Source organism: Orbicella franksi, chromosome 12 (assembly GCF_964199315.1).
Source record: "Orbicella franksi chromosome 12, jaOrbFran1.1, whole genome shotgun sequence".
NCBI classification, from domain to species: Eukaryota; Metazoa; Cnidaria; class Anthozoa; order Scleractinia; family Merulinidae; genus Orbicella; species Orbicella franksi.
Window position 1 is genome coordinate 19,435,358 of NC_138156.1, and position 23,652 is coordinate 19,459,009.

The 23,652-nt window shown below is 39.8% G+C and overlaps 4 protein-coding genes and 1 pseudogene across 16 annotated transcripts in view; 4 read left to right on the forward strand and 1 right to left on the reverse strand.

Moving 5' to 3' along the window:
- The window catches only part of LOC145464393 (BTB/POZ domain-containing protein 6-like), a 68,100-nt gene that overhangs the window by 39,260 nt on the left and 5,188 nt on the right, over nucleotides 1–23,652 (forward strand). The window lies entirely within an intron of this gene.
- LOC145464371 (acyl-CoA dehydrogenase family member 11-like) overlaps nucleotides 1–23,652 on the reverse strand; it is a 97,040-nt gene that overhangs the window by 25,381 nt on the left and 48,007 nt on the right. Inside the window, exons 13-17 of one of the 12 annotated variants that reach the window (XM_081448235.1) lie at nucleotides 15,488–15,671; nucleotides 10,656–10,722; nucleotides 8,029–9,988; nucleotides 7,615–7,834; nucleotides 6,476–7,315 (exon numbers count right to left, since the gene is read on the reverse strand). In XM_081448235.1, coding sequence (XP_081304361.1) covers nucleotides 9,862–9,988; nucleotides 10,656–10,722; nucleotides 15,488–15,671 — 378 coding nt within the window. In that variant the 3' untranslated portion in view covers nucleotides 6,476–7,315; nucleotides 7,615–7,834; nucleotides 8,029–9,861. The other 11 variants (XM_081448239.1, XM_081448234.1, XM_081448240.1 and 8 more) reach the window with 11 other exon arrangements.
- LOC145464378 (BTB/POZ domain-containing protein 6-like) overlaps nucleotides 3,385–23,652 on the forward strand; it is a 39,481-nt gene continuing 19,213 nt past the window's right edge. Inside the window, exon 1 of the mRNA XM_081448256.1 lies at nucleotides 3,385–4,127. Within this exon, the coding sequence (XP_081304382.1) occupies nucleotides 3,847–4,127 (281 nt within the window). The 5' untranslated portion in view covers nucleotides 3,385–3,846. The remainder of the gene's footprint in view (nucleotides 4,128–23,652) is intronic.
- On the forward strand, nucleotides 18,809–21,055 carry LOC145464391 (BTB/POZ domain-containing protein 6-like). The gene has a single exon (XM_081448267.1). The coding sequence runs from the start codon at nucleotides 19,715–19,717 to the stop codon at nucleotides 21,038–21,040; it is 1,326 nt and encodes a 441-aa protein (XP_081304393.1). The 5' UTR covers nucleotides 18,809–19,714; the 3' UTR covers nucleotides 21,041–21,055.
- The window catches only part of LOC145464384 (BTB/POZ domain-containing protein 6 pseudogene), a 38,813-nt pseudogene continuing 37,999 nt past the window's right edge, over nucleotides 22,839–23,652 (forward strand). Inside the window, exon 1 of the transcript XR_014041429.1 lies at nucleotides 22,839–22,856. The product of XR_014041429.1 is annotated as a BTB/POZ domain-containing protein 6 pseudogene (transcript). The remainder of the gene's footprint in view (nucleotides 22,857–23,652) is intronic.

Below are 23,652 nucleotides of genomic sequence, written 5' to 3' on the forward strand. Positions count from 1 at the left end.
ACTGTGTGAAACTTTTACGGCGAACGGCCTGTAACATCCCAACAATGCCGGGGTCTTTGCTGCGAAACTTTGCACTTAACTGTGTGAAACTTTTACGGTCAACGGCCTGTAACATCCCAACAATGCCGGGGTCTTTGCTGCGAAACTTTGCACTTAACTGTGTGAAACTTTTACGGTCAACGGCCTGTAACATCCCAACAATGCCGGGGTCTTTGCTGCGAAACTTTGCACTTAACTGTGTGAAACTTTTACGGTGAACGGCCTGTAACATCCCAACAATGCCGGGGTCTTTGCTGCGAATGTTTGCATTTAACTGTGTGAAACTTTTACGGTGAACGGCCTGTAACATCCCAACAATGCCGGGGTCTTTGCTGCGAATGTTTGCATTTAACTGTGTGAAACTTTTACGGTGAACGGCCTGTAACATCCCAACAATGCCGGGGTCTTTGCTGCGAAACTTTGCACTTAACTGTGTGAAACTTTTACGGTGAACGGCCCATAACATCCTAACAATGCTGGGGTCTTTGCTGCGAAACTTTGCACTTAACTGTGTGAAACTTTTACGGTGAACGGCCTGTAACATCCCAACAATGCCGAGGTCTTTGCTGCGAAACTTTACACTTAACTGTGTGAAACTTTTACGGTCAACGGCCTGTAACATCCCAACAATGCCGGGGTCTTTGCTGCGAATGTTTGCACTTAACTGTGTGAAACTTTTACGGTGAACGGCCTGTAACATCCCAACAATGCCGGGGTCTTTGCTGCGAATGTTTGCACTTAACTGTGTGAAACTTTTACGGTCAACGGCCTGTAACATCCCAACAATGCCGGGGTCTTTGCTGCGAAACTTTGCACTTAACTGTGTCAAACTTTTACGGTGAACGGCCCATAACATCCTAACAATGCTGGGGTCTTTGCTGCGAAACTTTGCACTTAACTGTGTGAAACTTTTACGGCGAACGGCCTGTAACATCCCAACAATGCCGGGGTCTTTGCTGCGAATGTTTGCACTTAACTGTGTGAAACTTTTACGGTCAACGGCCTGTAACATCCCAACAATGCCGGGGTCTTTGCTGCGAAACTTTGCACTTAACTGTGTGAAACTTTTACGGTCAACGGCCTGTAACATCCCAACAATGCCGGGGTCTTTGCTGCGAAACTTTACACTTAACTGTGTCAAACTTTTACGGTCAACGGCCTGTAACATCCCAACAATGCCGGGGTCTTTGCTGCGAAACTTTGCACTTAACTGTGTGAAACTTTTACGGTGAACGGCCTGTAACATCCCAACAATGCCGGGGTCTTTGCTGCGAATGTTTGCACTTAACTGTGTGAAACTTTTACGGTCAACGGCCTGTAACATCCCAACAATGCCGGGGTCTTTGCTGCGAAACTTTGCACTTAACTGTGTCAAACTTTTACGGTGAACGGCCCATAACATCCTAACAATGCTGGGGTCTTTGCTGCGAAACTTTGCACTTAACTGTGTGAAACTTTTACGGTGAACGGCTTTAAACATCCCTTCAATGGGTATTTATGAAATTTTTACGGCAAACTACCTCTAGGAATGTGAGTGTCTTTGGTTGTTTAGCTTTCAAGTTAAATTAATTTTGTGAAAGTTGTGTTGACAGTGCTTTGCAGTCTTGGTTAAGGCATGGATCAGTGACATGGACTGAGATGGATCACCAACATTCAAGGTATGTATTATCAAGATTTTTTTTACTCCTTTTATGATAAAGATTCTAATGTGGTTTATACACTTTTATCTCGCAATTCCAGAGTGGGAAGCTCAGAGAAGACAGTTGTCCAAAGAAAAAGAAAAACACGTTTTTCAATACTTTTGAGGTAAACATGGTGTTACTAATCAGCACTAAACCAGCTCCCTTTGGTTGTTTTAAGGAGCTGGCATAACCCTTTATTTTTCAAAAAAATCATTAGGAATAATTGTAAACTACTAAATCGGGGCAAACATATAAAGTGTGTTGCTGTTGTTGAAATTACAATCATTATTGGGCTAGCAATGTAGAAGTAAGGCCGATATGTAGTAGTAAAGGACTTCAATATTATTTTTTGTTCATTTCCCTTACAGCGTTATATAAAAGTAATTTTGCAACAGACATTTCTTTGGTGAAAGCAAGTTTGATCTGAATGTCTAGAAGGATTAGAGGGATCTTATTTTAAACATAAGTGTGAATCGTTTTAGATGTCAGAACGTAAAGTGCCAAACTGTCACACGTATGCTGAACCTGGAAGGCATCTGAAGTATCGGAAAACAACGTGCTGGGAGACACCTTGTCCGATCCGCTTAAGACATAAATGGTAAGTTGTATTGTTTTTAAGTGATATAACAAAATCAAAGTGTAGATTTTGCTCATAGCGGCAAAAATAACCACATATTGCTAATTTATCTCTAATAATAGTCAACAGACAATAGGCTGTTGAATAAAGGTCCTAAACAATGCGTTCGTTTTTAATCTAGGTCAAAACGCTGGCCAGAACATTTTTTCGCCTATAATTGCCTTGCTGGCATTTACAATGTTACCTTTTACTGCTGGCTGGCTACTTGGCTACTTGCCATTTTTCTAGCTCTGTATTCAAAATTTTCATTATGTCTGGCTGGGAGTTTTATGAAATAAAGTCGATCTTGCTAGCAGTGAAGAGCGGATATTTTTTTCCCAGGAAAGTTAATTATTAATGGTAATTGACGTGGGAGCACAGAATCAGTGCTTGGGAAGTCACATATTAAATTTCCAGTTAAAGTGTCGTTGGGTACTCCTGCGTAGTACACAGTGCAAACTATGGCCAGCAATACTTCATCCAGGTTGTTGTTAACATTATAGGCTATTGCACTTATCGTTATCACTAAATCACGAACAACAAGAACCAAAAGTCAACAAAATATGTGAAATATATGAAAATATGTAAAATTCGCCCGACGATGACGGAAGGCTCACGGTTATTTTGCTTCAAAACAATAATAAACTTTTCTCTTTACCCGAAATTTTTGCTTAAAAGTCGAAGTAATGTGTCTGCAACATCTTTCCATCCTCAATATAAAATGAAACGAAACGGATGGTTTACAAATAAAGGGAAATCGTGAGTAATGGAAACGCCATTTTCTCGCTTTGTGAAACGAGCCGCGAAGCGCAGTTTAAACCGGATGTGACGTCATTTTTTGTTGGATGATGCCTATACGAAAATTTCAGGAGTCTTCTGCCCCGCCCCTGGTTCAGTCCTGTAAATGACGAATGTGATCAAAATATATTTTTCAATAAACTAACTTGGGAATATAACTCACTGTCCTGATTTACAAACAGATTCTAAAAACTAACATTAATTAAAATGAATGTTTAACAATAACAAACGAGAATCAGTTGTTTGCAGCTTCGAAATGAAAGTATATTGTGTAATACAGCTAGGAGTAGGAGTGACCATTATTCTCAAAATAAATTTTTGAAGTGAAATGCGTACGTCCAAAAATGTTTGCCACACTATCAAGTACACTCTTGATTAATGTAAAGATTATAAATAAAGATTCCCAGAATTAATATTAAGGGAAATATAGGCAATCAGTGTGGAGAAATTATAGTTTGAGAGTTTGTAATCAAGTCGAAGAATTGATTGCAGGATATTGTCGCAAAAGTACTTATGTCTAGAAACGCTCCGATTAACAAATTATGACGCAAACCCCAATTTTGACAGCCATTCAACGTAAAAAGATCAAACTGAACTAAAGTAATGAAAAATGTGAATAAAATCCAGTTTAAGCTGCTCCTATCCCACTAAAATAAGGTTGGTCACGCTTACTGAATGCGTGACTACCATCACGTGAACTGAGTGCGTGATATGTTCGTGTTAAATTTTATACTGTATTCAAATTTGGTCAGGCCGCCGCTGCCACACTACGAATCTACACGCCTGGCAAGTTGGAACTTTCAACTCAGGACGCAAACCATGTCTGTCGTCGGGAAAAACTGGCAAACAACAAGACTCACCATCACAGAAAGAAGCAAGTTTATGTTCAACAACGATCTCTTCAGCGATGTGAAGTTTGTTATCAAAAGAGCCGATGACAAAAGTGGAAGTAAACAAGTGATTCCTGCTCACAGGTTTGTGCTGTCGATTCAGTCGATTAGCAGTCCTGTGTTTGAAGCCATGTTTCACAGTGAGCTGGCGGAGACTACAGACTATATTGAACTGCCTGACTGTGAGTATGACAGCCTGTTGGAGCTGTTTCGTTACCTGTACAGTGATGAAGTGAACTTGAGTGAAAGTAATGTAATGGGAGTGTTGTATTTGGCGAAGTAATACATGGTGCCTTAACTGGCTGAGAAGTGCACGCAATATCTGCATCTAGTGTATTCCAATTCATGAATTGAAACATCGAGTCATTTTCGATTTTCTCCAAGAATTGCGTTCCACTCTGTCCAGTTAATGTAGCTAATTAGATATGGATGTAAATAGTGTTCAAAATTGGTGAATAGCTATCTGCCACGTATAATAAAAAGTCTTTGTTACCTGAGTATCTCTCATTAGTCCTGTAATCCCTGTGTCCTCGATGTATCCTTGACCACCGAAACTCTCCAGACCCTCTAAGGTGACCTGCATGGACTGTCAAAGTACAGTCATTTACAAACATGAACACTACGCGTACTGCTATCTTTGCACGTGACGCGTGTAATCGCATGTGTATTCTAGAGACTTTCCCTGCTAGTCATGTGTTTTCTTAGACAATTTTCCCGCTGCTAACGTGTTTTCTAAGCAACTTTTCCCGCTATTCGCATTTTTTTAGACACTTTTCCCGCCATTCGCGTGTTTTCTGCGACAACTTTCCTTCCGCTTACGTGTTTTCCAAGCCACTTTTCCCGCTATTCACGTGCTTTCGTAGACACTTTTCCCGCCGCTTACGTGTTTTCTAATACACTTTTCACGCTATTAACGTGTTTTCTTAGACACTTTTTTTCCGCCCTTCACGTGTTTTCTAGGACACTATTCCCGCCATTCACGTGTTTCCTTAGCAATTTTCCCGACAGTTGACTTGAAAGCCAATCAAATTGTCGTGTGTCTGTGACAATTTCATGATACCTGAACAACATCTTTGACATTCAGACACTGAGAGCCACAACCTCTTTGATAAACCAAACAAACTCGAAACATGACCATTGATCGCCATTAGCAAGTCGTTGTGTAGCCACGAAAACAAGAGGAAATCGTTACTCTGATTGTTAAAACATCTAAGTTACAGAAGCGTTTGTTGTTGTTGTTGACATAACTACTCTATAAAGCCTAATTCACACTAGCGACATAACGACATAAGATAACAACATAAGAACCAAGTTATGTCGTTATGTCTGCATGTAGCCTGCGAGCACTAACCCTCTCCCCTCCCCCCTACACCGCGAAGGCCGAAAAGAGCCTGAGCCCGCGAAGAACCTGCTCGCAGACTAGGGGGTATTATCCTGGAGGGGAGACTCCCCTATAAAAAGAACGCGGTGCTCGTCGTACCTTATGGGGAGTTTAGCCTCGAAAGATCCACAGCGGGAGCTTTCGCGGTACCTTTAAGGGCATTGAGTCAAAACAAGTATGACAGAAGATATTCGAAAATCAACTGATTTTTAATTTTCTCTCAGAATTGGTACCTCTTAGGGGTTGAGGAAAATTTCAAGCCCTGCCCACAAAACAGGATCTTGCTACCTCATAGGGGCTCTTTTCAACTGATTTCCGACGAGCAGCCCCGTCCTTTTTTTATGGGAGTCCACCCCGGGGGTATTATGTCTGCAGCAGTGTGAACATCCTGACGTAATGACGTAGATCTACAATGTCTGCATGAAGGCTACCTTCAAACTGTGAGGAGGCAAAGTCGTGTAGGTGTTACCATTTAGGGCCCTCAGAGGCGATTACATATTTCAGTGAGCACAAGCCGCAATATTGATTGAAAAGGTCGTTACCATCAGATCAACCATTCAGAACAAACCTGTAGTTGTTTCAGCCAATTAGAACCCAGAACTAAAATTGACAGCGTTTTCCCGCCCTTTGAGTCAGTTGTAAGTTTTTATTTTGAACCCTGATTGGTTAACTGCTGCCTTTGTTGTGATTGGTCAGATGTGACAAGCTCGGTTTTGGTTTCGCGATAGTCATTCTGAAAAATACTCTAGTTAGATTTGAAATCATGGAGTAACGTTGATAAAAATCGTTAGATTCGAGCTACTGGTTAATATTTACGGTCACAGCGGAAAGCTCTTCCTGAGAACCTTATTTCCTTTTCAGCCGACTACAAAATGGCAGTTATCAATTATGTATATTCTTTGTTGGTTTCAAAACCAAACTGCTCCAAGGTTTGGAGTTAGTCGACGGTTTAGTAGTTGGAGTTTTGCATCGGTTTATTGCTTGGAACTAAGCAAAAGGTTGGAAACCTGGGTTAAATAAAGGCAACGGTTTATAATTTAGAATACGACGATTTTTTTAGAATAATTCATATTCATATCCTTTTGGGTTAGAACATCGTGTACCTTGAAATTTAGCAAAAAAATCAGCCTGTAGGTTGATTTTAATGGTCTGCGCTAATTGGAATCCTCTCCATTCAAGTAACATTAACCCAGGCGTGAAAATAATTGTCCTACTAATAATTTTCTAAAGTGTGGACGCACCAAAGAAATCTAAATACGGCAATGCGCTACTTGTCCCTGACCTGCGGGAATTTCTCAACCAAACGTTCACGCTAAATTTTTGAAAAAGTGTTGGTCATTCTCAAGAAATGTGCAGGCGGGTTTTCATGTTCAAAGCGAACAACTGTTAGGGCATTTATTTTATATGAGGAAAATAATAAAGATTTTTTTGGAAAAAATGTTGTCTATCCTGTAACCAGTCTTAATTGTTCAGTTCATTGTACGGCTGTGAGTGTTAACTTTCCTATTGTACTTCATGATGGGGAATATTAAAAAAAAAGACGAGCAACGATTGATCGCAAGTTTAAGTTTCCCATACCTTTATTGTGACGAGAATGCACCGAAGGCTATTTTGTAGCTCATCTCAGCTGCAACCTTTGCTGCCTTCCCTGTGCACATACATGGTTATGAAGCTCCAAGAAGATAAGTCGTGATCCGCATAAGTGTAACAAGAGGCCAACGACATTGCAACTTGCATGTGGCTCATATCGCACTGCGTCATAATCTTTTGATGTGGAGGCCAACAGTTGGTTCCTGCGACTAGTCCCACGAATTCAAACTGCTTTGAATGTTTGGGACAAGTCCCTGCGACTTGTTCCTCAAAACGCTTCGTGTGAACTGTTCGTGGGACAAGTCCCTGCGCCCAGTCCCTTCGTAATAATAATAATAATAATAATAATAATAATAATAATAATAATAATAATCAATATTTAAACAGGGTGACCCCTTCAGTCGCAGGACTGGTATCAAAGGGGGCCCTGTATAACGTAAAATAAAAAGAGCATGTATAAATAATATATATCTATAAAAAAAACTAACTACTTTAAAAGATACGCTGAAATGTTTAAAAAATTTAAAAGCTTAAAAAGGTAATAGCGTTCTCATAAAAATTGGATATAGAATTGAAAATGTTCTAAAAAATAACCTAAGAAAAAAAATCGGAGATAGCCTTCGTGTAAACTCTTCAGGGGACTAGTTGCAGGGACTAGTCTCGCCGTGTGTGCCGACCTTTAGGGTTGCACCCGATAATAAAAAACGCTCTCATGTCCGTTTTTAAATCTTGTAAGGGCAAAATTTATCTCGAGCCACGCCAAGATTGGTACCCTTTAGGGGTTTAATTCAAATTTTCGGACGAACTTCCCCGACCTTTTCATGAGGGAACCCTCCTCCTGGAAGAGGTGTTGGAGACTCGACCACTACGAAGCCCTGTGTTCAGCATTAGATGGCTAAATTCACCTGACCTCCAAGCCTCCAGGAGAGCTGATCTGAAGGCTAGACTCTCTCTACCTTCGACCGTTAAAATCCAGCTTGGGTGCGGCCACCGCCAGAAAACCTCTCCGTTGCTCTCCAGATCACTACGCACGAGGAGGTGGCCCTTAATGCGTTGGTTGATTGTTGTTTGTGTTGTCGATTATTCATGTTCTGGGTTCTTGTCTTGTCATTTTCCCTCCATTTGATTTAACTCTCTCCCTATAAGAACACATCATCGTGTGGGCGTCGCCGGTTCCGAAGTTTTCAGGAGAGATCGATACCTAACTTTTGGCGTTATTTCTCTTTGTGGGTTAAAAAGTATGGTCCGGTAAATATGTACCTTAATGGAATTTCGTTTAGAGGTAACCAGGTACAACATTAAAGCCTGTTTCTGGGGGAAGATTAAAATCGCTACTGAAGTAAAATGACGTATCCTTAAGGCGCCATGCCAACTTGGAATAACCAATAAGAAGAGCTGAAAAAAACGTCATGTGATCCAAACCACCACTGGCTCGATTCTGATTGGTTAGCAATAATACGCGCACGTTTTAACCAATTATTGAAGTTAGAATTGGGTGAAAAAAAAAAAGGAGTAACATTCAGTCGTGAATAGTTCTTAGTTGGTAAATAGGTTGAGTGTTTACTCGGGTTTAAGAAGCCTTCAACACCAGAGCTTTTCCCAGTTTCCGTAACAGGAAGAGTTTACGGGCGTATGGAATGTTAGTCCATTGCAGATTATCCCCCACCCGTTATATCCGGTTTCCCTAACATTTCGCCGCTACCTATTAATACTTCAGGAGGCACTGTGAAACAAAAGCGTCTTAGCAAACAGCACAGTACAATGACACCGACAAGGGCTAGAACCCAGAGCGCTAACCATGAGGTCACGGCGCCTCTTTATTGGGTAAAACTCTAATATACAAGTGGGTAGCCCAAAGGTAGAGAGCCTAGAACCTAACACTCCTCAAGAACATCAAACAAATGATGATGACAAGTGATTTCAATGGATTGGAAAGTGGGAAGGGTGTTCTCAGAGGAGAGACTGAGTGACGATACGTAGAGGAAAAAGTAACAAAATCTCACTCCCAGTACAGTTCCAATAAAGTTATAAATTCACGTTATGCTTTTAATAACGAAAGATCTTTACAACTGATGAGGAAACATAAACTCCTTCAAGTACAGTCCGCTCATACAGTAAACCTCCTTGTGTGACCATGTAAACAGTTTTCCAAAGTACTGAAACATTGCCAGTCAAATTTTAAAACTCTTGAACTCCACTGAGTCTGTTCACTAATTTGAGTATATTTGAGATGAAGCGTATGATCGAACTATAGCAATTTGGACCCACTAATAGTACCTACACTTGTCATATATTATAGATTTCAGCCTAGTATTGTACTATTCTATCATTCTATACGGTAAATTAAAAAACTATTCACTCCCAGCATATAGGGGAATCGTTGTTTACAATATTTGCCTTAATGGCATAAGTGACTCAGTTTCTAATCAAGATACAAAAATATCAGTTTTGAATGTTGAAAGGCAAAGATTAACTGTGCCAAGGAATTTAATTTTTGAACGCAATGCATTGAATACACCCAAATTTCATCAATTAATATGTTTCACAAGCTCTCTGTTTCGAATTACAGTTCCATTTAAATATTTAGTCTCAGTTAATTCGTTATAAAATTAGCATTAAAACACTTGCTTCCCAGTTCGCGCTTGTGGATGACGCAAAAACTGACATTGTGTGGTTACCAACAAGATCACACTCTCCCTAAAGAAAGTACTTTACAATATCAAGTTTCCCGACAGATTTGCTGTGTTTCCACACACCATAGCAGCCCTGTAAGTTCTTCAGGTTGTTTTACTCGAGTAAAGTGTACAATTGTGGCATTATTTGAAGGTTGCAGCCTAATAATTACACTTTCCACAACAAAATCACTCATCGTGTTGTTGCAAATTCTGGATGTCCCTTCATGACTAGTGCCAGGTCACACGCCGAGCTTTTCGCGTCATACGCGTTGTGTCTGAGATGAGTGAGGACCGGGGTCAAGTCCTGTTGACACCACCTAGAGAATTGTACCGCCCGCTTAGTATTCTTTCTGTATAGTTTATACAATTAAACGTGAACGAGGCTGAGCAAGAGTTAATCAAGGTATGAGAGTTGCCAGGGAGTTTCTATTCAGTTTTTATCGTTTCATCAGCGTGAGGTCAAACGAGCTGAGCGGATTTAGCATTCTTTCACATGTTGACACTGAACCTTCAGTGTTTTAAAAACCTACAAAATTCATCACCCAACAGAATCTAATGCGTACCGAACCCACAGTTCGATACCATAATAGCGTCAGCTGCATGCAGTTAAAGGCACCCAGTTCAGACATTTTGGGGCTGATAACTAAACGCTCATTTCGAACAGAAAGGTAAAATTGTGTCAAAGTGGATCAGTACCACCTCATTTTAAAACAAATTAACGTTGTTCTGAACTCAAGCATCTCAGGTTAGCTAGCGAAAGCTGAACATTCTTCTATGTTGCACAAACGGCCACATCTTTCTGCCTGAAGTATTCTTATAAACTGGCTGTGATAAGTGTCTGTGACAGAGCAAAAACAAATGTGGTGGCCTGTGTCACAGAGAGCGTCTCTGTGTTGCCTTTGATAATCGTGTGATTTTCTTTTTCCAAGAGGGCGGCAGTAACACAGGCTACTAAGACTGTCTACTAATGTGGCTTTACCCTACCTCTTAGCAGCCTCGATGTCATGTTCTTCGGCCTCTTCCCATGACGCATGCTCTATAAGCAAAGACGCTGACAAAAAGAGAAGAAAACACTTCAGATGATTTAAACGTCAAATACGAATTGAATGCGAGCGCTGGATGTAAGCAGAGTAACAGAAAGAGTGTAATGGCCACGGCTTCTGATCAGACCCCTACAGGTGACAAGCGAACGACTGGGTCCAGTAAAGCTCCTTATTATATGGCTTTGGCTTGCGACCGATATAACGCGCGCTCTGATTGGCTAAGAGCGAGATCTGAGCGGTCATTATGCAGCCGTAATGCCCACGGGCCGATTACGGATTATGCAAATTAGGAAGAGCCCGGCTCGGAAAATTCAAGCGCATTGAAACCATGAAAGCCGATTAAAAACAGTAAGAGAAAGTAAATTTTATTAGAGATTTTTCCTTAATAAAATTTATATAGAAGTCGTTTTTGACTTACCAACCGGTAACCTTGCTAGGCACTAGTGAAAAACAATCAAAGTTTGCCGAGTCTTAAGTGAAGCTAAAATCGCTAAGTGAAAAACACCATCGGCAGATCTGTGATGCATGCGGAGCAGAACACCACGAAGAAACTTATAAGTAAAGTTATCATCTTAGTCACAACAATTACCGAAATATTGAACTCCGTGACAGTTCTCGTCAAATAGATTCCCTCGCTTTAACACAAGCAAGTGTAAATCAGTTTCCAGGATCATCAGATGTAAAAAACCAGGCGGTTTCGGTCGGCAGCAGTGTTTCTGATAACTGCAGGAAGTTTTAGACGTCCACAAGAGTTGAAAAAGTTCATTCACTAATCCCAGAATGAAGAAGGCCAAGATATGTTGTCGAAAGCGAATGCGAAGATCGAGTTATTTTGAGCAGTGCATTCTGAAGTATTAGTATTTTCTTTCACCGAAAGACCGTTGGTTTGGACTATTTTGAAGCACTTTCTGTCGTTACTATATGCGTTGACGTTTCGCCACAAAATTCGAAAAAACTCCCCCATCAAGTTGTGGCACCACGATACTAAAATACCTTTTTGAGGCTGTGACAATCATATTTCCCGTAAAGAAATGTGTGTTTTTTTAACGGAATACGTAATACAGTGGTGAAGTTCAGTGACTGTGTAGTTTTGCCCTGGGTTTGAGACGATGAATGAATCGGTAAACGCGCGAATCGCCGGATGTAAAATGACGACTTCCGCTCGAATAATTTTTCTTTTCTTTAATACACCGATTCCAGAAAAAACCGGAAGTCGCACCGAAACGAGGCTTAATAGCCCTCGCGGTAAATATCCAAAGCAACATGGCGAACGAAGAAGAGATGTCAATCTCTATTCTGATGATATTCCTGGCGTCAGTGTGAGCGAAGAACAGATTGAAATATTGACACTTAGGCAAATGAAATTCTGGCTTAAAAGTCGCCGTATAAATTAAAGTGGCAAAATAAAGGAACTTTTGGAAAGATATGTTTGCCATCCTTCGATTGTCTCGATCTCTAATATGCGAAAAAACAACCTCACCATTTTTATTGCCTAAAAGAACTTTATTCATGATCGGTTTAGGAAAAAGAACCTGAATGAAATGAAAATTTTAAAAATCTACGACCCTGACCCGAACAATAGCTTTACTAAAGCTAAAGTAGCTTAAAGTAGTAAAACTGATGAAGCAAGAGCTCGAAAGAACATACGGAAGTAAATTTAAAAATTGTTCCGGATATCGGGAATATTGCAACACAACATCCAAACGTAAACAAATTTCCTACGGCTGATTCATTTTTCGCTGACGACTTCAGTCAGAACATCCGATCTCTCTTCATGAATTAACAATCGGTGCGAGAGAATAAGACAAATCCTTGAGTTCAAAAGATGCTAATCAGAGTATTAAACAAGACTACGATCTACTCGCCAAGAATGGTGCAAACAAGGATTCGATACAGTGACAGCATCAATGCGTTACTGGGTAGGACGCAATCACAAAGCTGATTCATTGGTGAAATCACCAATAAAATTATCAAAGAAGTGTAACAAAGACTATCAGCCGCATGCCATGAAAGGTGGCCTTGAATATTAGCAACTAGAAATGGACAAGTACATTGAAATAATGCATCAGCAGGGATAGACGAAGGTGCAAGTAACAAAATGCCTTTTTTTGTACAAGAGAAAAGGGAAATTTTGGGGGCTCCCCAGCTGAGCTGGTTACAGACCCAAGTAAGAGCAATCTCCATGAAATCATTGAAGCCAAGAATGTCATTGTTATGGATGGTGAGACCCTGAAAGATTGCCTTATAAAATCAATATGCAAAATGTTTGATACTGGTTTAAAAGTAAACAAGAGTCATATTTACTTCAGTTTATGAAGTGCAATGTACAACAACTAGTCTTTGTCGTGAACAGACTTGGAATGTTCTGGCTATAAATTGGAAGAAACTGAGAATTTTTAATGAGCAAATTGCCTTGGACATAGAATGGTGGAAGGAGATGCTAAAGAATATTGAACAATTTATGACACATTTATCATAATTATATGAACTGGCTTACCTAATGCTTAGAGATGGCCTTACAAGATGTGATTATTGCTAAAGCCAGAATAAATAATGTATATCAAAGTTCCAATAAGTTTGTCCAGCATTAAATATGAGAGAATTCACCTACTTCTAGTTTTTCTCTGATAATGTTGAGTGAATATTTCAAAGTAGTTCAAACCATTTGGGAATCTATAAGATCATACAATGTAGGAAATTCTCAATCAGGTCAAATTCAATTGTACTTTTATTTTATTAGCAAATTATACACCAGACCATGCGTCCTTCTATGTTACACCCTGTGCCAGAAAATAGAAATGAAGCCACATATTGCACAATTTCAGTATGGTGGAAATCACCAAATATTTAATTGCCACTGATGAACAATATCATGTACTCTGTTTACATTCACTACCAAATGACAAATTAAACATTAGGTGTCAGGAATTATTAGATAACTTATTTTTCTGCCAGTTTACTAGCAAATAGCTCACTATCCAGGGTTGATTAACAACTCTACACAACCTTAGTGGAGTTATACCATCAATTATATGCCATCCATTTATTCTCCTAACAGCCATTTCAGCTTGTATTCTTACATTTGCAGTTCTGGATCATGGTTGAAAAACAGTCTTCCTTAGAAAATTAGTAAAATTATCGTCAGCTCTGGTTTACTCGGTCGCATAGAAGGAATGAAGATTATAATCTTCTTGCTTGCCAGTAAATGCTGTCTATCAAATCCCTGACATTAGGGAAATTCCTACAAGGCCTTAAAATGTGTTGTCAGACTTTTAGTAGTTCACTCTGCTTCTCCAAGTCTTGGTTGTCTGACTTTTTATCTCCCTGCAGTCTATTCTGCACTTTATGTTTTCAAATTCAGCCTAAAAAACTTCAGGTAAATAAATAATGGGCAGGCTCCCCAACATCAAATACAGGAAATTGGCCCATGCAATAATTTATCTGACACTACTAATTCTGAAATATTAAACCTAAAAGCCAGATCTTGCGGAAATATTAAGCGAGTGAAAAGGATTTAAAATTCATCAATGGCTGTATTTAAATTACTAATGTCCTTCCACATTCAACATCGTTTTTGAGAAACTTTTTTTGTTTACCTCAGAGGCATGAAAACTGATCAATTCCTAAGTTGATTGAAGCTGATGGGTATTCACATCTGTATTCACTTCTAGCTTCTTTGCCAGACTCTGATGCCTCGCATCTTTTCGCTCTACACAGAGATTCCTCCTCAACTTTTGTGCAGGGGAAAACCGAGGGTACGGCTCCCAGTTTCAATAAGTGTACTCAGTTTAAAATCACTTGGCAAGGAGTGCTCGGAAAAATAGAAAATATTTCCTACCGAAGTAAAATAGGTATCTTCCCTTTTCATAAGTATTTCCCACTTTTTCCTTCTTTGTTTATCTGGCTTGTCCGAAGAAAATTCAGTTGTGGAAATGATAAATTAGGTCGGTTTTTGCTTCGATTATTAGAGTTTGCAGCCGTACAACACTTGTGTCCAGCCCTTTTCCTTTTCCTTACCACATTTGCTCCTGACAAGTTGCTCTAACCTACATACATTCGAATTTTTTCGTTCTTCCCCAACATTTCGACCGCCATTTTGAAAGCTCGAGGGCTATTAAGCCTCGCTTGCATGCAACTTCCGGTTTTTTTCTGGAATCGGTGTATTCATGAGCCATATAATAAACAACTTAATAACCTCGACCGTTCGGTGGTTACGGGAAAATCTCAAACCTCGGCCTACCCAATTGACCTCGCTATCGCTCGGTCAATACGGCAAGGCCTCAGTTTGAGATTTTCCCGTAACGACCTCACTCTCGGTTATTAAGTAGTTAATCTTGCCCGCTAGGGTAGCCAATCACAGTAAAAGATTTGATTCATCTTGCCCGCTCACGGAGCTAACCATATAATAAATCTACTTATTATATGGTTAGCTCCGTAGGCGGACAAGTGAGCCAAATCCTGCACTGTGATGGGTTACCTGAGTGGGCAAGATTGTGTTATGTTGCCTGCTCGGGATTACGGGCTGTGTCCCGCAAGAAAAATTTCCTTGTAATTCCTTTTATTGGTGTCCTTTATTTATACTAATAAATCCTTTATTGACCAACCTTGTTGGGTCAAGATGGCTGGGTATTGGTCCCGTTCTTTTTTTGAGCGTTTATGGACCTCGACTCCGTCTCAGTCCATAAACACGCAAGAAGACAACTGCACCAATATCCAGCCATCTTGACCTCCTGCTTGGTCAGTAACCCCTGATATACACATGGATTGCCATACCTATGTAAATCCTTGCTAAGCTATACGCCAGATCACGTGCAGGCAGCGATTCAGAAAGAAGCTCGTAGTTTTGTGGAGACAGCAACTTATTCATGGAAGACTGAACCTGTTCAGACAAAACCTTCAGGATGGGGTGGGACGAATGCAACTTGTTCGAGACGCTTGCGTGAAAAGCCTTCAGTACCTATGTTGAAACAGGAAGATATGCATTGAACATCACAAGGATATTAGAGTGTTAGGGTAGGATGACACGGTATAAAAGATATTTGACCAGTGAAAAGCGCGGGAAAATGTTGCCAGTGAAAAGTACAAAAAAGGATTGACGGGTGGCAAGCGCGGGAAAAGTCACGTGACAAACGATTGCTAAGCAAATTACAGAGCCCAAAAAATGAAAAAGTAAAATTAAGTAGTGAACCACAAAATAAATCACTATATCAGGTTCTGAGTACAATTTACCTGTCCTTGACTTTTAAACACAGACCGCAGTACATCTAACGACAGAACATTCGTGGTTCCTTCCCAAATAGGCAAAACCTAAAGGAAAAAATATATATAACAAGAAAATTAAGTAAACTGTCAAATAATTCCTTTACAAAGCCAACCTAGATCAAAAATGCAACCGTTGTCAAACAACAACTCAGGCTTATTTATTGAAGAAGAAACACGGCCCTCCGCGAATAACATCTTTTCTTTTTAATTAGCGTGTTACTAGGAGATATTTAGTATAAGCTAAAATTGTGCATCTGTAATCTTCACTAAGATATCTGTACATCTGTAATATTCACTAAGACACTAAAGAAATAAGGTTTGCTGTGTTTGTACATCGAAGAAAATATAACTTTACATTAAGAACCATAAGATACCATCAATCACATTATTCCAGGAAAAATGGTCAGATAAAAATGCATTTTAGCAATTCACCTGGTGATTACACTAAGCCTATATAAAGACTACCATTCCAATTAAAATAACACCAACTACGAAACTTAATGAAATTCCTTCTCTCTGAGGTAATTTAACTTTAAGCACAAGCAAATTAAATGTTTACCGAGTTTTTCCATCAAGAATTTCCAACAACAGTTTTCTCCAAAAATATTCAATTTTTGCTCTTTAACAATAGGCCACTTTCCTCGTATGCAGACTATTTAAACCTGGAAACGTTTGTTCGAAGCTATTACAAGAGAATAAATTTAGCTATTTTAGTTTCAGAGTCTTGTTTGACAACGAGCTGGTCTTGTTACTGAACAACACTAAGAAGGAGCTAAAATAACTGACCCTGATTCGACATGTGGAGACAACAATGATAGCACTGCTGTTAGATGTTCAGAAGTAACGTTTCAATTTAGAGAGAGTATGTCGTCTCCAATCTTTGGTAATAAGACAACCATTTCACAGGATCAGTTTCCTCCGTTGATATTTTGGCTTCAAGTGGAATCTAATTCTAACAGTTTTGGTCATTAACCGCGCGGCCATGGGCCGAGCGCGGTTCATGTTTTACCCGTGGTTTATTATTTTTCTCTTTTTGTCGGTGACGAGACCAAGGCTCCCTCTCGACCAAATTCTAAGTCACGCAACGTGTAATGTTTTTCCGCCAGAAGCTGTTAAAACATTAATACACGGACAATTTTACGGATATTGCTTTCTTTGTTGTGGGTAAAATATATTTTCTTTTGGTTTTATCCAAGCGTTGGATTCAAAGGGAATAATAAATACGCTAAAAAAAGGTATTACGTCAGCCATGGAATGCGTTGACGTTGCAGCTTTCACTTTCGCTACGTGACAAATAAGATCGTGTTTACTTTGCAAGTTTATTTCGCCAGAAGTGACGGTCATTAATTTATTTGGAAGTTTGCGAGTATTTCTTGTGGATTTAGGCAAATGAAGTAAATTCTTTGGCTGTTTCATTGCAGCGAGTTCATAGATTGGAAGGAAAATTAAATATTTGGAAGCCATGCAAAGAACTTGTCAGAACATGCAAGGATTACGTCATTGGTAGAGAAATAACCACCGTACTAAAGATAGCCGTGGATAAAGCAATTCTTGAATTATGTGACTCGTGTGACTTCTTTACTAGCCCTTTACTCAAGTGAAAAAAGCAATTAAATTTAATCGTGACTTTTAAGAAAGCAAGCCGTTGTTAATAGTGTTTGTATCTTCATGCCCATACATAACCCGATGAAAGTTCCAGATTAAGACGATTACGTCATCGGAGATTTCACGACGGCTCCGACTGGGGGTGCAACAATACAGTTTGTGTCGATCAAGTGATGTGTCTACAGTAATCAATGAATCATCAAAGACTGCTTTGGAATCTGCCCTGCATTGCGACTGTAGAGCTAAGAAAACAGTTCAATTTTAAAAGCGCGGTTAAAAGATCTTAAAGATCTTCTTGTTTTATCACAGATTATGTATATCAAGTAGCCGGTGTTAATGGTTCTTCACTCAAAATAACTAAAAACTGTAACTATCGATTTCTGTGTCAAACCATTATTGCGACTGTTTACAGAAGCAGAGTGCTAAGCCCAAAACACGTTCGCCACACTAGGGTGAAATCACAAAACGTAAAGTGGAGATGAAGCAAAACAGAAATGACGGGGCACTTAAATGTTATCAACAACTAATCCGATGCGTGCATTCCACACATTGGAGTTCAGTTGTCGATGTGTAAGTCCGGTCAGCGAGACCTTGGGAACTAAAGTTCACTACGCATGCTCAAAACACAACACGCATGCTGACACCACTGTCCACTGACAACGCAGTTTCGATAGTTGTCGAAAACTAAAGCAGTGATTCTCACACACGGAAAAAACGGTCAAAACGTAGTTGTCGACAATAAAAGCAGTTTCCCTTTTCGAATAGGGAAACTGTTTACCTTGTCGCTAAATAAAATGTGATTAAAATGTCTACTTTAAACTAGACGTAACCACTGCTTACTGAGTAATCACAGCTCATTGAGTGCGTTCGATTACTCAAACAGAAATCTAGGATGCCCACAACTGTCACGGCAAAGTGAAATTTGTGACGGCAAATTAAAATTCATCTCGGCAAAATAAAATTCGAAAAAATTCAAATTACTCCCGGCAAATTACAAATACTCACGGCAAAAACAAAACCCATTATCTTAATTCAAAATTCATCATGGCAAGAGCAAAAACGCTTACGGCTTATAACAATAGAGCGTTTTCAAATGACGTCACGGCAGCCATACTGGTGTTCCAAAACAATGAAATGGCGGCCATGTTGGTGTAACAAACCAATCCTTTAGGAGTTCGACTCTTTTCTTATCTAAACAGTTTCATTTGTTCCACTAAATTTGCATGGCTGCTGGTCACGTGACTGAAAACGCTCCATATGAATAGACGCGATGAATCGAAAAACATGTTATTATATCTCTCAATTAGTACGCGCGCTGTGATTGGTCAATTTAGCGGGGTGTATTCTACTGTACGGCCCGCTAAAATTAAAAGCTGTTTTTGTTGCCAAAATGTCTTGTAATTTGTCGCCAGGTGTTCTTAACTTTTTAGCAAGTAAAAGTTTAAAACTTTCTTTTACTCCTGGAATTGTGTATTAAAACCTTCTAGAGACTTACGAGTCACTTAACAACGATTTCAAATTGACTCGAATTGCGTCAGAAATTTGAGGCTGTTCCGCGTGAATAGAAATCGTTCCTCAACTCGTCAGACACACAGAAGTTATAAAAAATATCTTACTAACCTCGTTTTCTGCGTCCGTACTGTAAGTTACGGATACTCGTTTTTCCCCTTCGATTTATGGCCCGCGCGATTCGCGCTTAGGCCATAAATCGATGGGGAAAAAATCTCGGTCCGTAACGTACAGTACGGCCCTCGGACTCAGTTAGTAAGAGGTATTTACCTGCGTAGACCCGCTTCATCTTAACTTTATTTAGTTCGTTTTGTTCGTCATTTCCGCCACTCCTTTTAGTTTCGAAGTATGTGTTACGACATCCACCATTATATATAATATTGTAATTTCATTTTTATAATTTAGTGAATATCTAAACCTCAGTGAAGAAGGCTGGTCTGGCCAGCACTGCCTGTTTTCTTAGTTCACGGCTTTGCAGTTTATTTACTTTGTAAGTATCTTTAAATTCAAATATTTTAATCTACCGCTGTCTCGAGTGGCCACCAACTTTTTATCACGACTCTACACGGTCTAGCAATATCAAACTCTCTTGGTTCAAACTACGTGGATTTCAGTAAAGAAATCATGTCTGTCTTCAAGGAAAACTGGCAAACAACAACACCAACAGTTAGAGAAAGAAGCAAGTTTATGTTCAACGAGTGCGATGTGAAGTTTCTCGTCAAAAGAGCCGACGACGAAAATGAAAGTAAACTAGTGATTCCTACTCACAAGTTTGTGCTAGGGACTAGCAGTCCTGTGTTTGAAGCAATGTTTTACGGTAAGCTGGCAGAGACTACAGACTGTATTGAACTACCTGACTGTGAGTACGACAGTCTTTTGGAGTTGTTTCGTTATATGTACAGCGATGAAGTGAATTTGAGCGGAAGTAATGTGATGGGAGTGTTGTATTTGGCGAAGAAGTACATGGTGCCTTCGCTGGCTGATAAATGCATTGAATATCTGAAAGATAACTTAGATTCATCAAATATTTTCAGCATCCTGCCATCTGCGAAGAAATACGAAGAGAACAAGCTGTTTCATCAATGTTGGAAAGTGATCAGTAAACAAACAGAAGAGGCGGTGAAATCAGAGTGTTTCGAGACCATTGAGAGGTCCTTACTTGTAGCAGTAGTCAAGCATGACAATCTAACGATCAAAGAGATAGAGCTGTTTAAAGCTGTTGACTTGTGGGCGACGAGGGAATGTGAAAGGCAAGGTTTAACAGCAGATGGAAAAGCGAAAAGAAGAATTCTTGGAGAAGAAATAATTAAGGCGATACGCTTCCCAATAATGGATGAAAAAGATTTCGCTAGTGTGGTTTTAGACAGCAAAATATTAACAAAAGAAGAAATCGTCAGTGTTATCAAACATCTTAATTCAGTCCCGAGTTCTCCAATGGTCTTTCCAAAAATTAAAAGATCTGTTTCAACCGGTGACATACAACGATGCTGTAGATTTAACTCGTTATCAGGCCGCAGATGGAAATATGGCCCCTCGAGAGGTCAAGATTGTATCTTATTTTTAGTGGACAGAGATACCAAGCTACTCGGAGTGTGCTTATTTGGTAGTGAGAATAGTACTTACTCCGTAGAACTGGTGGTAAGGGATCTCAAACGTTTCAAAGTTTTGGTCCTTAAAACTGGAACATTTTCATCAGAGCTATTACAGGGAAACAAATTTACCTATTTCGGTGTTAAAGTCTTGGTTGACAACGAACAGGTCCTTTTAGAGAAAAAGACCTTGTACGAAGTAGAAGCTAAAATAACTGGCCCTGATTCGACATGTGGAGACAACGGTGATCAGTTTGTTACATGTTCAGGGGTAACTTTTAAATTTAGTAACACTTTATTCAGTAGTAATGGAACATACATCCAACAGGGTCAGTTTCCCGAATTAATGTTTTCTCTATAGATTCATGTCAATTTTTATAATATGTCGAATTATTCTCGTAGTTTGATTGGCTTTATCTTATGGAGGAGTTGTATCGCAGCCCAAGTCAAGCTCGAGTCAATTTTTTTTTATTCGCTTTTCCTTTTTTATGATCCACACTGCGCCGGATCAATTTGAGAACGGACCAACCACACGCAAGGATTTGTGTTTGAGGAAAACTCGGTCATGGAAATCACGTGATTATCGTGACATCATCGTTTCCGAAAAGTTTCGTTTTCGTGACGGATTAGTGTGGACGGTAGGCCTAACCGTAGAAATAAAGCTCCGTTTTCGTGACGGATTAGTGTGGACGGCAGGCCTAACCGTAGAAATAAAGCTCCGTTTTCGTGACGGATTAGTGTGGACGGTAGGCCTAACCGTAGAAATAAAGCTCTGTTTTCGTGACGGATTAGTGTGGACGGTAGGCCTAACCGTAGAAATAAAGCTCCGTTTTCGTGACGGATTAGTGTGGACGGTAGGCCTAACCGTAGAAATAAAGCTCCGTTTTCGTGACGGATTAGTGTGGACGGTAGGCCTAACCGTAGAAATAAAGCTCCGTTTTCGTGACGGATTAGTGTGGACGGTAGGCCTAACCGTAGAAATAAAGCTCCGTTTTCGTGACGGATTAGTGTGGACGGTAGGCCTAACCGTAGAAATAAAGCTCCGTTTTCGTGACGGATTAGTGTGGACGGTAGGCCTAACCGTAACAATAAAGCTCCGTTTTCGTGACGGATTAGTGTGGACGGTAGGCCTAACCGTAGAAATAAAGCTCCGTTTTCGTGACGGATTAGTGTGGACGGTAGGCCTAACCGTAACAATAAAGCTCCGTTTTCGTGACGGATTAGTGTGGACGGTAGGCCTAACCGTAGAAATAAAGCTCCGTTTTCGTGACGGATTAGTGTGGACGGTAGGCCTAACCGTAACAATAAAGCTCCGTTTTCGTGACGGATTAGTGTGGACGGTAGGCCTAACCGTAGAAATAAAGCTCCGTTTTCGTGACGGATTAGTGTGGACGGTAGGCCTAACCGTAGAAATAAAGCTCCGTTTTCGTGACGGATTAGTGTGGACGGTAGGCCTAACCGTAGAAATAAAGCTCCGTTTTCAAATTTAATTCACTGGCGTAGTGTGGACAGGGCCATAGTTTGACTATAATTGTTATTGGAAAAAAAAAATTGTCAGTTATTTTTCCCAGTTATGCGCTAGTGACAATCGACCTTAAAAGTTCTTGATTATTGGACCGTATAGACTCAAGTTTTAGGTTTTAGCAGAATTCACACTATTCTTTCAACAATTTGTCAAAATAAACTTCCTCTAGTGACTCTCAATCTGCGGGGTTCTTAGCATGTTCTTCAATTTGGTTCAATCTCAGCCTCAATGTTCATACAAAAAAGGTTCTGAAAAAATTAAAATTTTTCCTTGGAAAATAGGATTTTGATGTCTTTACTTTCGATTTAAGTCATTTGCAATTTATTACTGACTTTAAACAGTAGGGAGAAGTAGACTGGAACTGATAAACATTAGTCCCCTCTAGGGTTTGAACATGGGGTCATGTGACCAGCCCAGCCATGTGTAAGCTCGAGTGTTATCCCAATTTCATCTGCAGTAAAGACATGTTTTTCATTCCTCCTCCTTCCCATATCCTAGCCGCTTGTCTTGGTACGTGTTCAGTGCCCACACCTTTACTGAGCCAAACTATGTATGAAGGAGTTTTTCGATGAATTTGATATTTTATTAAAGTGACTAGGAGTCTTACCCACAACCATATTACTACAATCTCATGTCTGGTTTTTGTTTCCCAGTAAACAGAGCTCAGGCAAGGCGGCTCAAGGGCTATTATTTGGTCATTAGCAACAACAATCGACATCTTATTTCTCCGTACGCATCAGAAAACCGTTCCGCACAGATGATGAGAGAATAGTAATGAATCAACTAAGAAATCAGGTTTGGGCTGACATACAACCAGAACTAGCATAATAACAATGACAACGGCAAAGGAGAATTTACATCTTAATCTTGAGAGTCCATTGATACAACTCAAGTCCAGCAGTTGTTTTAAAGATGAGAACAATCGTCGCTCATGTACATGTAACAAAACGTTTCCCAATTGAAATTAAACTACAATAACAAAGCTCTGAGCATTGTTTCACTTTGGCTACAAGTCTAAATTCCACTTTGTTTTATTGGTTTATTATTACTCTGCTTATAACCCTAATTGTATCAAAAACTGACAGCACAGCAACGCACAGAATACTGGACATCGTTAACCATTCAGAACAACAAATATGAGGCACGCTACACTAAATATACACAAAGCTAAACCTCTTACATTTTCATTGACATATCAAAGATTTGGACAAATAACCAGACTACCATAATACTCCAATACTGTCTAGAACAACGCGCTTTACTTGTAATGCATGCGCAGAACACTAGTCCACGTTGCTGTCTACTAATTGGAAGATGCAGTACACACGTGACCACACCCGAATGTCGCAAGCTTTTCTTTGCGATATAAAGCCTGGTTCACATTTGCGACATAAAGACATAGGAATGGCTTTACCACATTTATGTCGTTGTGTTTGCAGTGTGAACAT

Bases quoted from the DNA above. Each gene is read 5' to 3' on its own strand.
- LOC145464391 (XM_081448267.1), top strand. From the start codon at position 19,715: ATGTCTGTCTTCAAGGAAAACTGGCAAACAACAACACCAACAGTTAGA.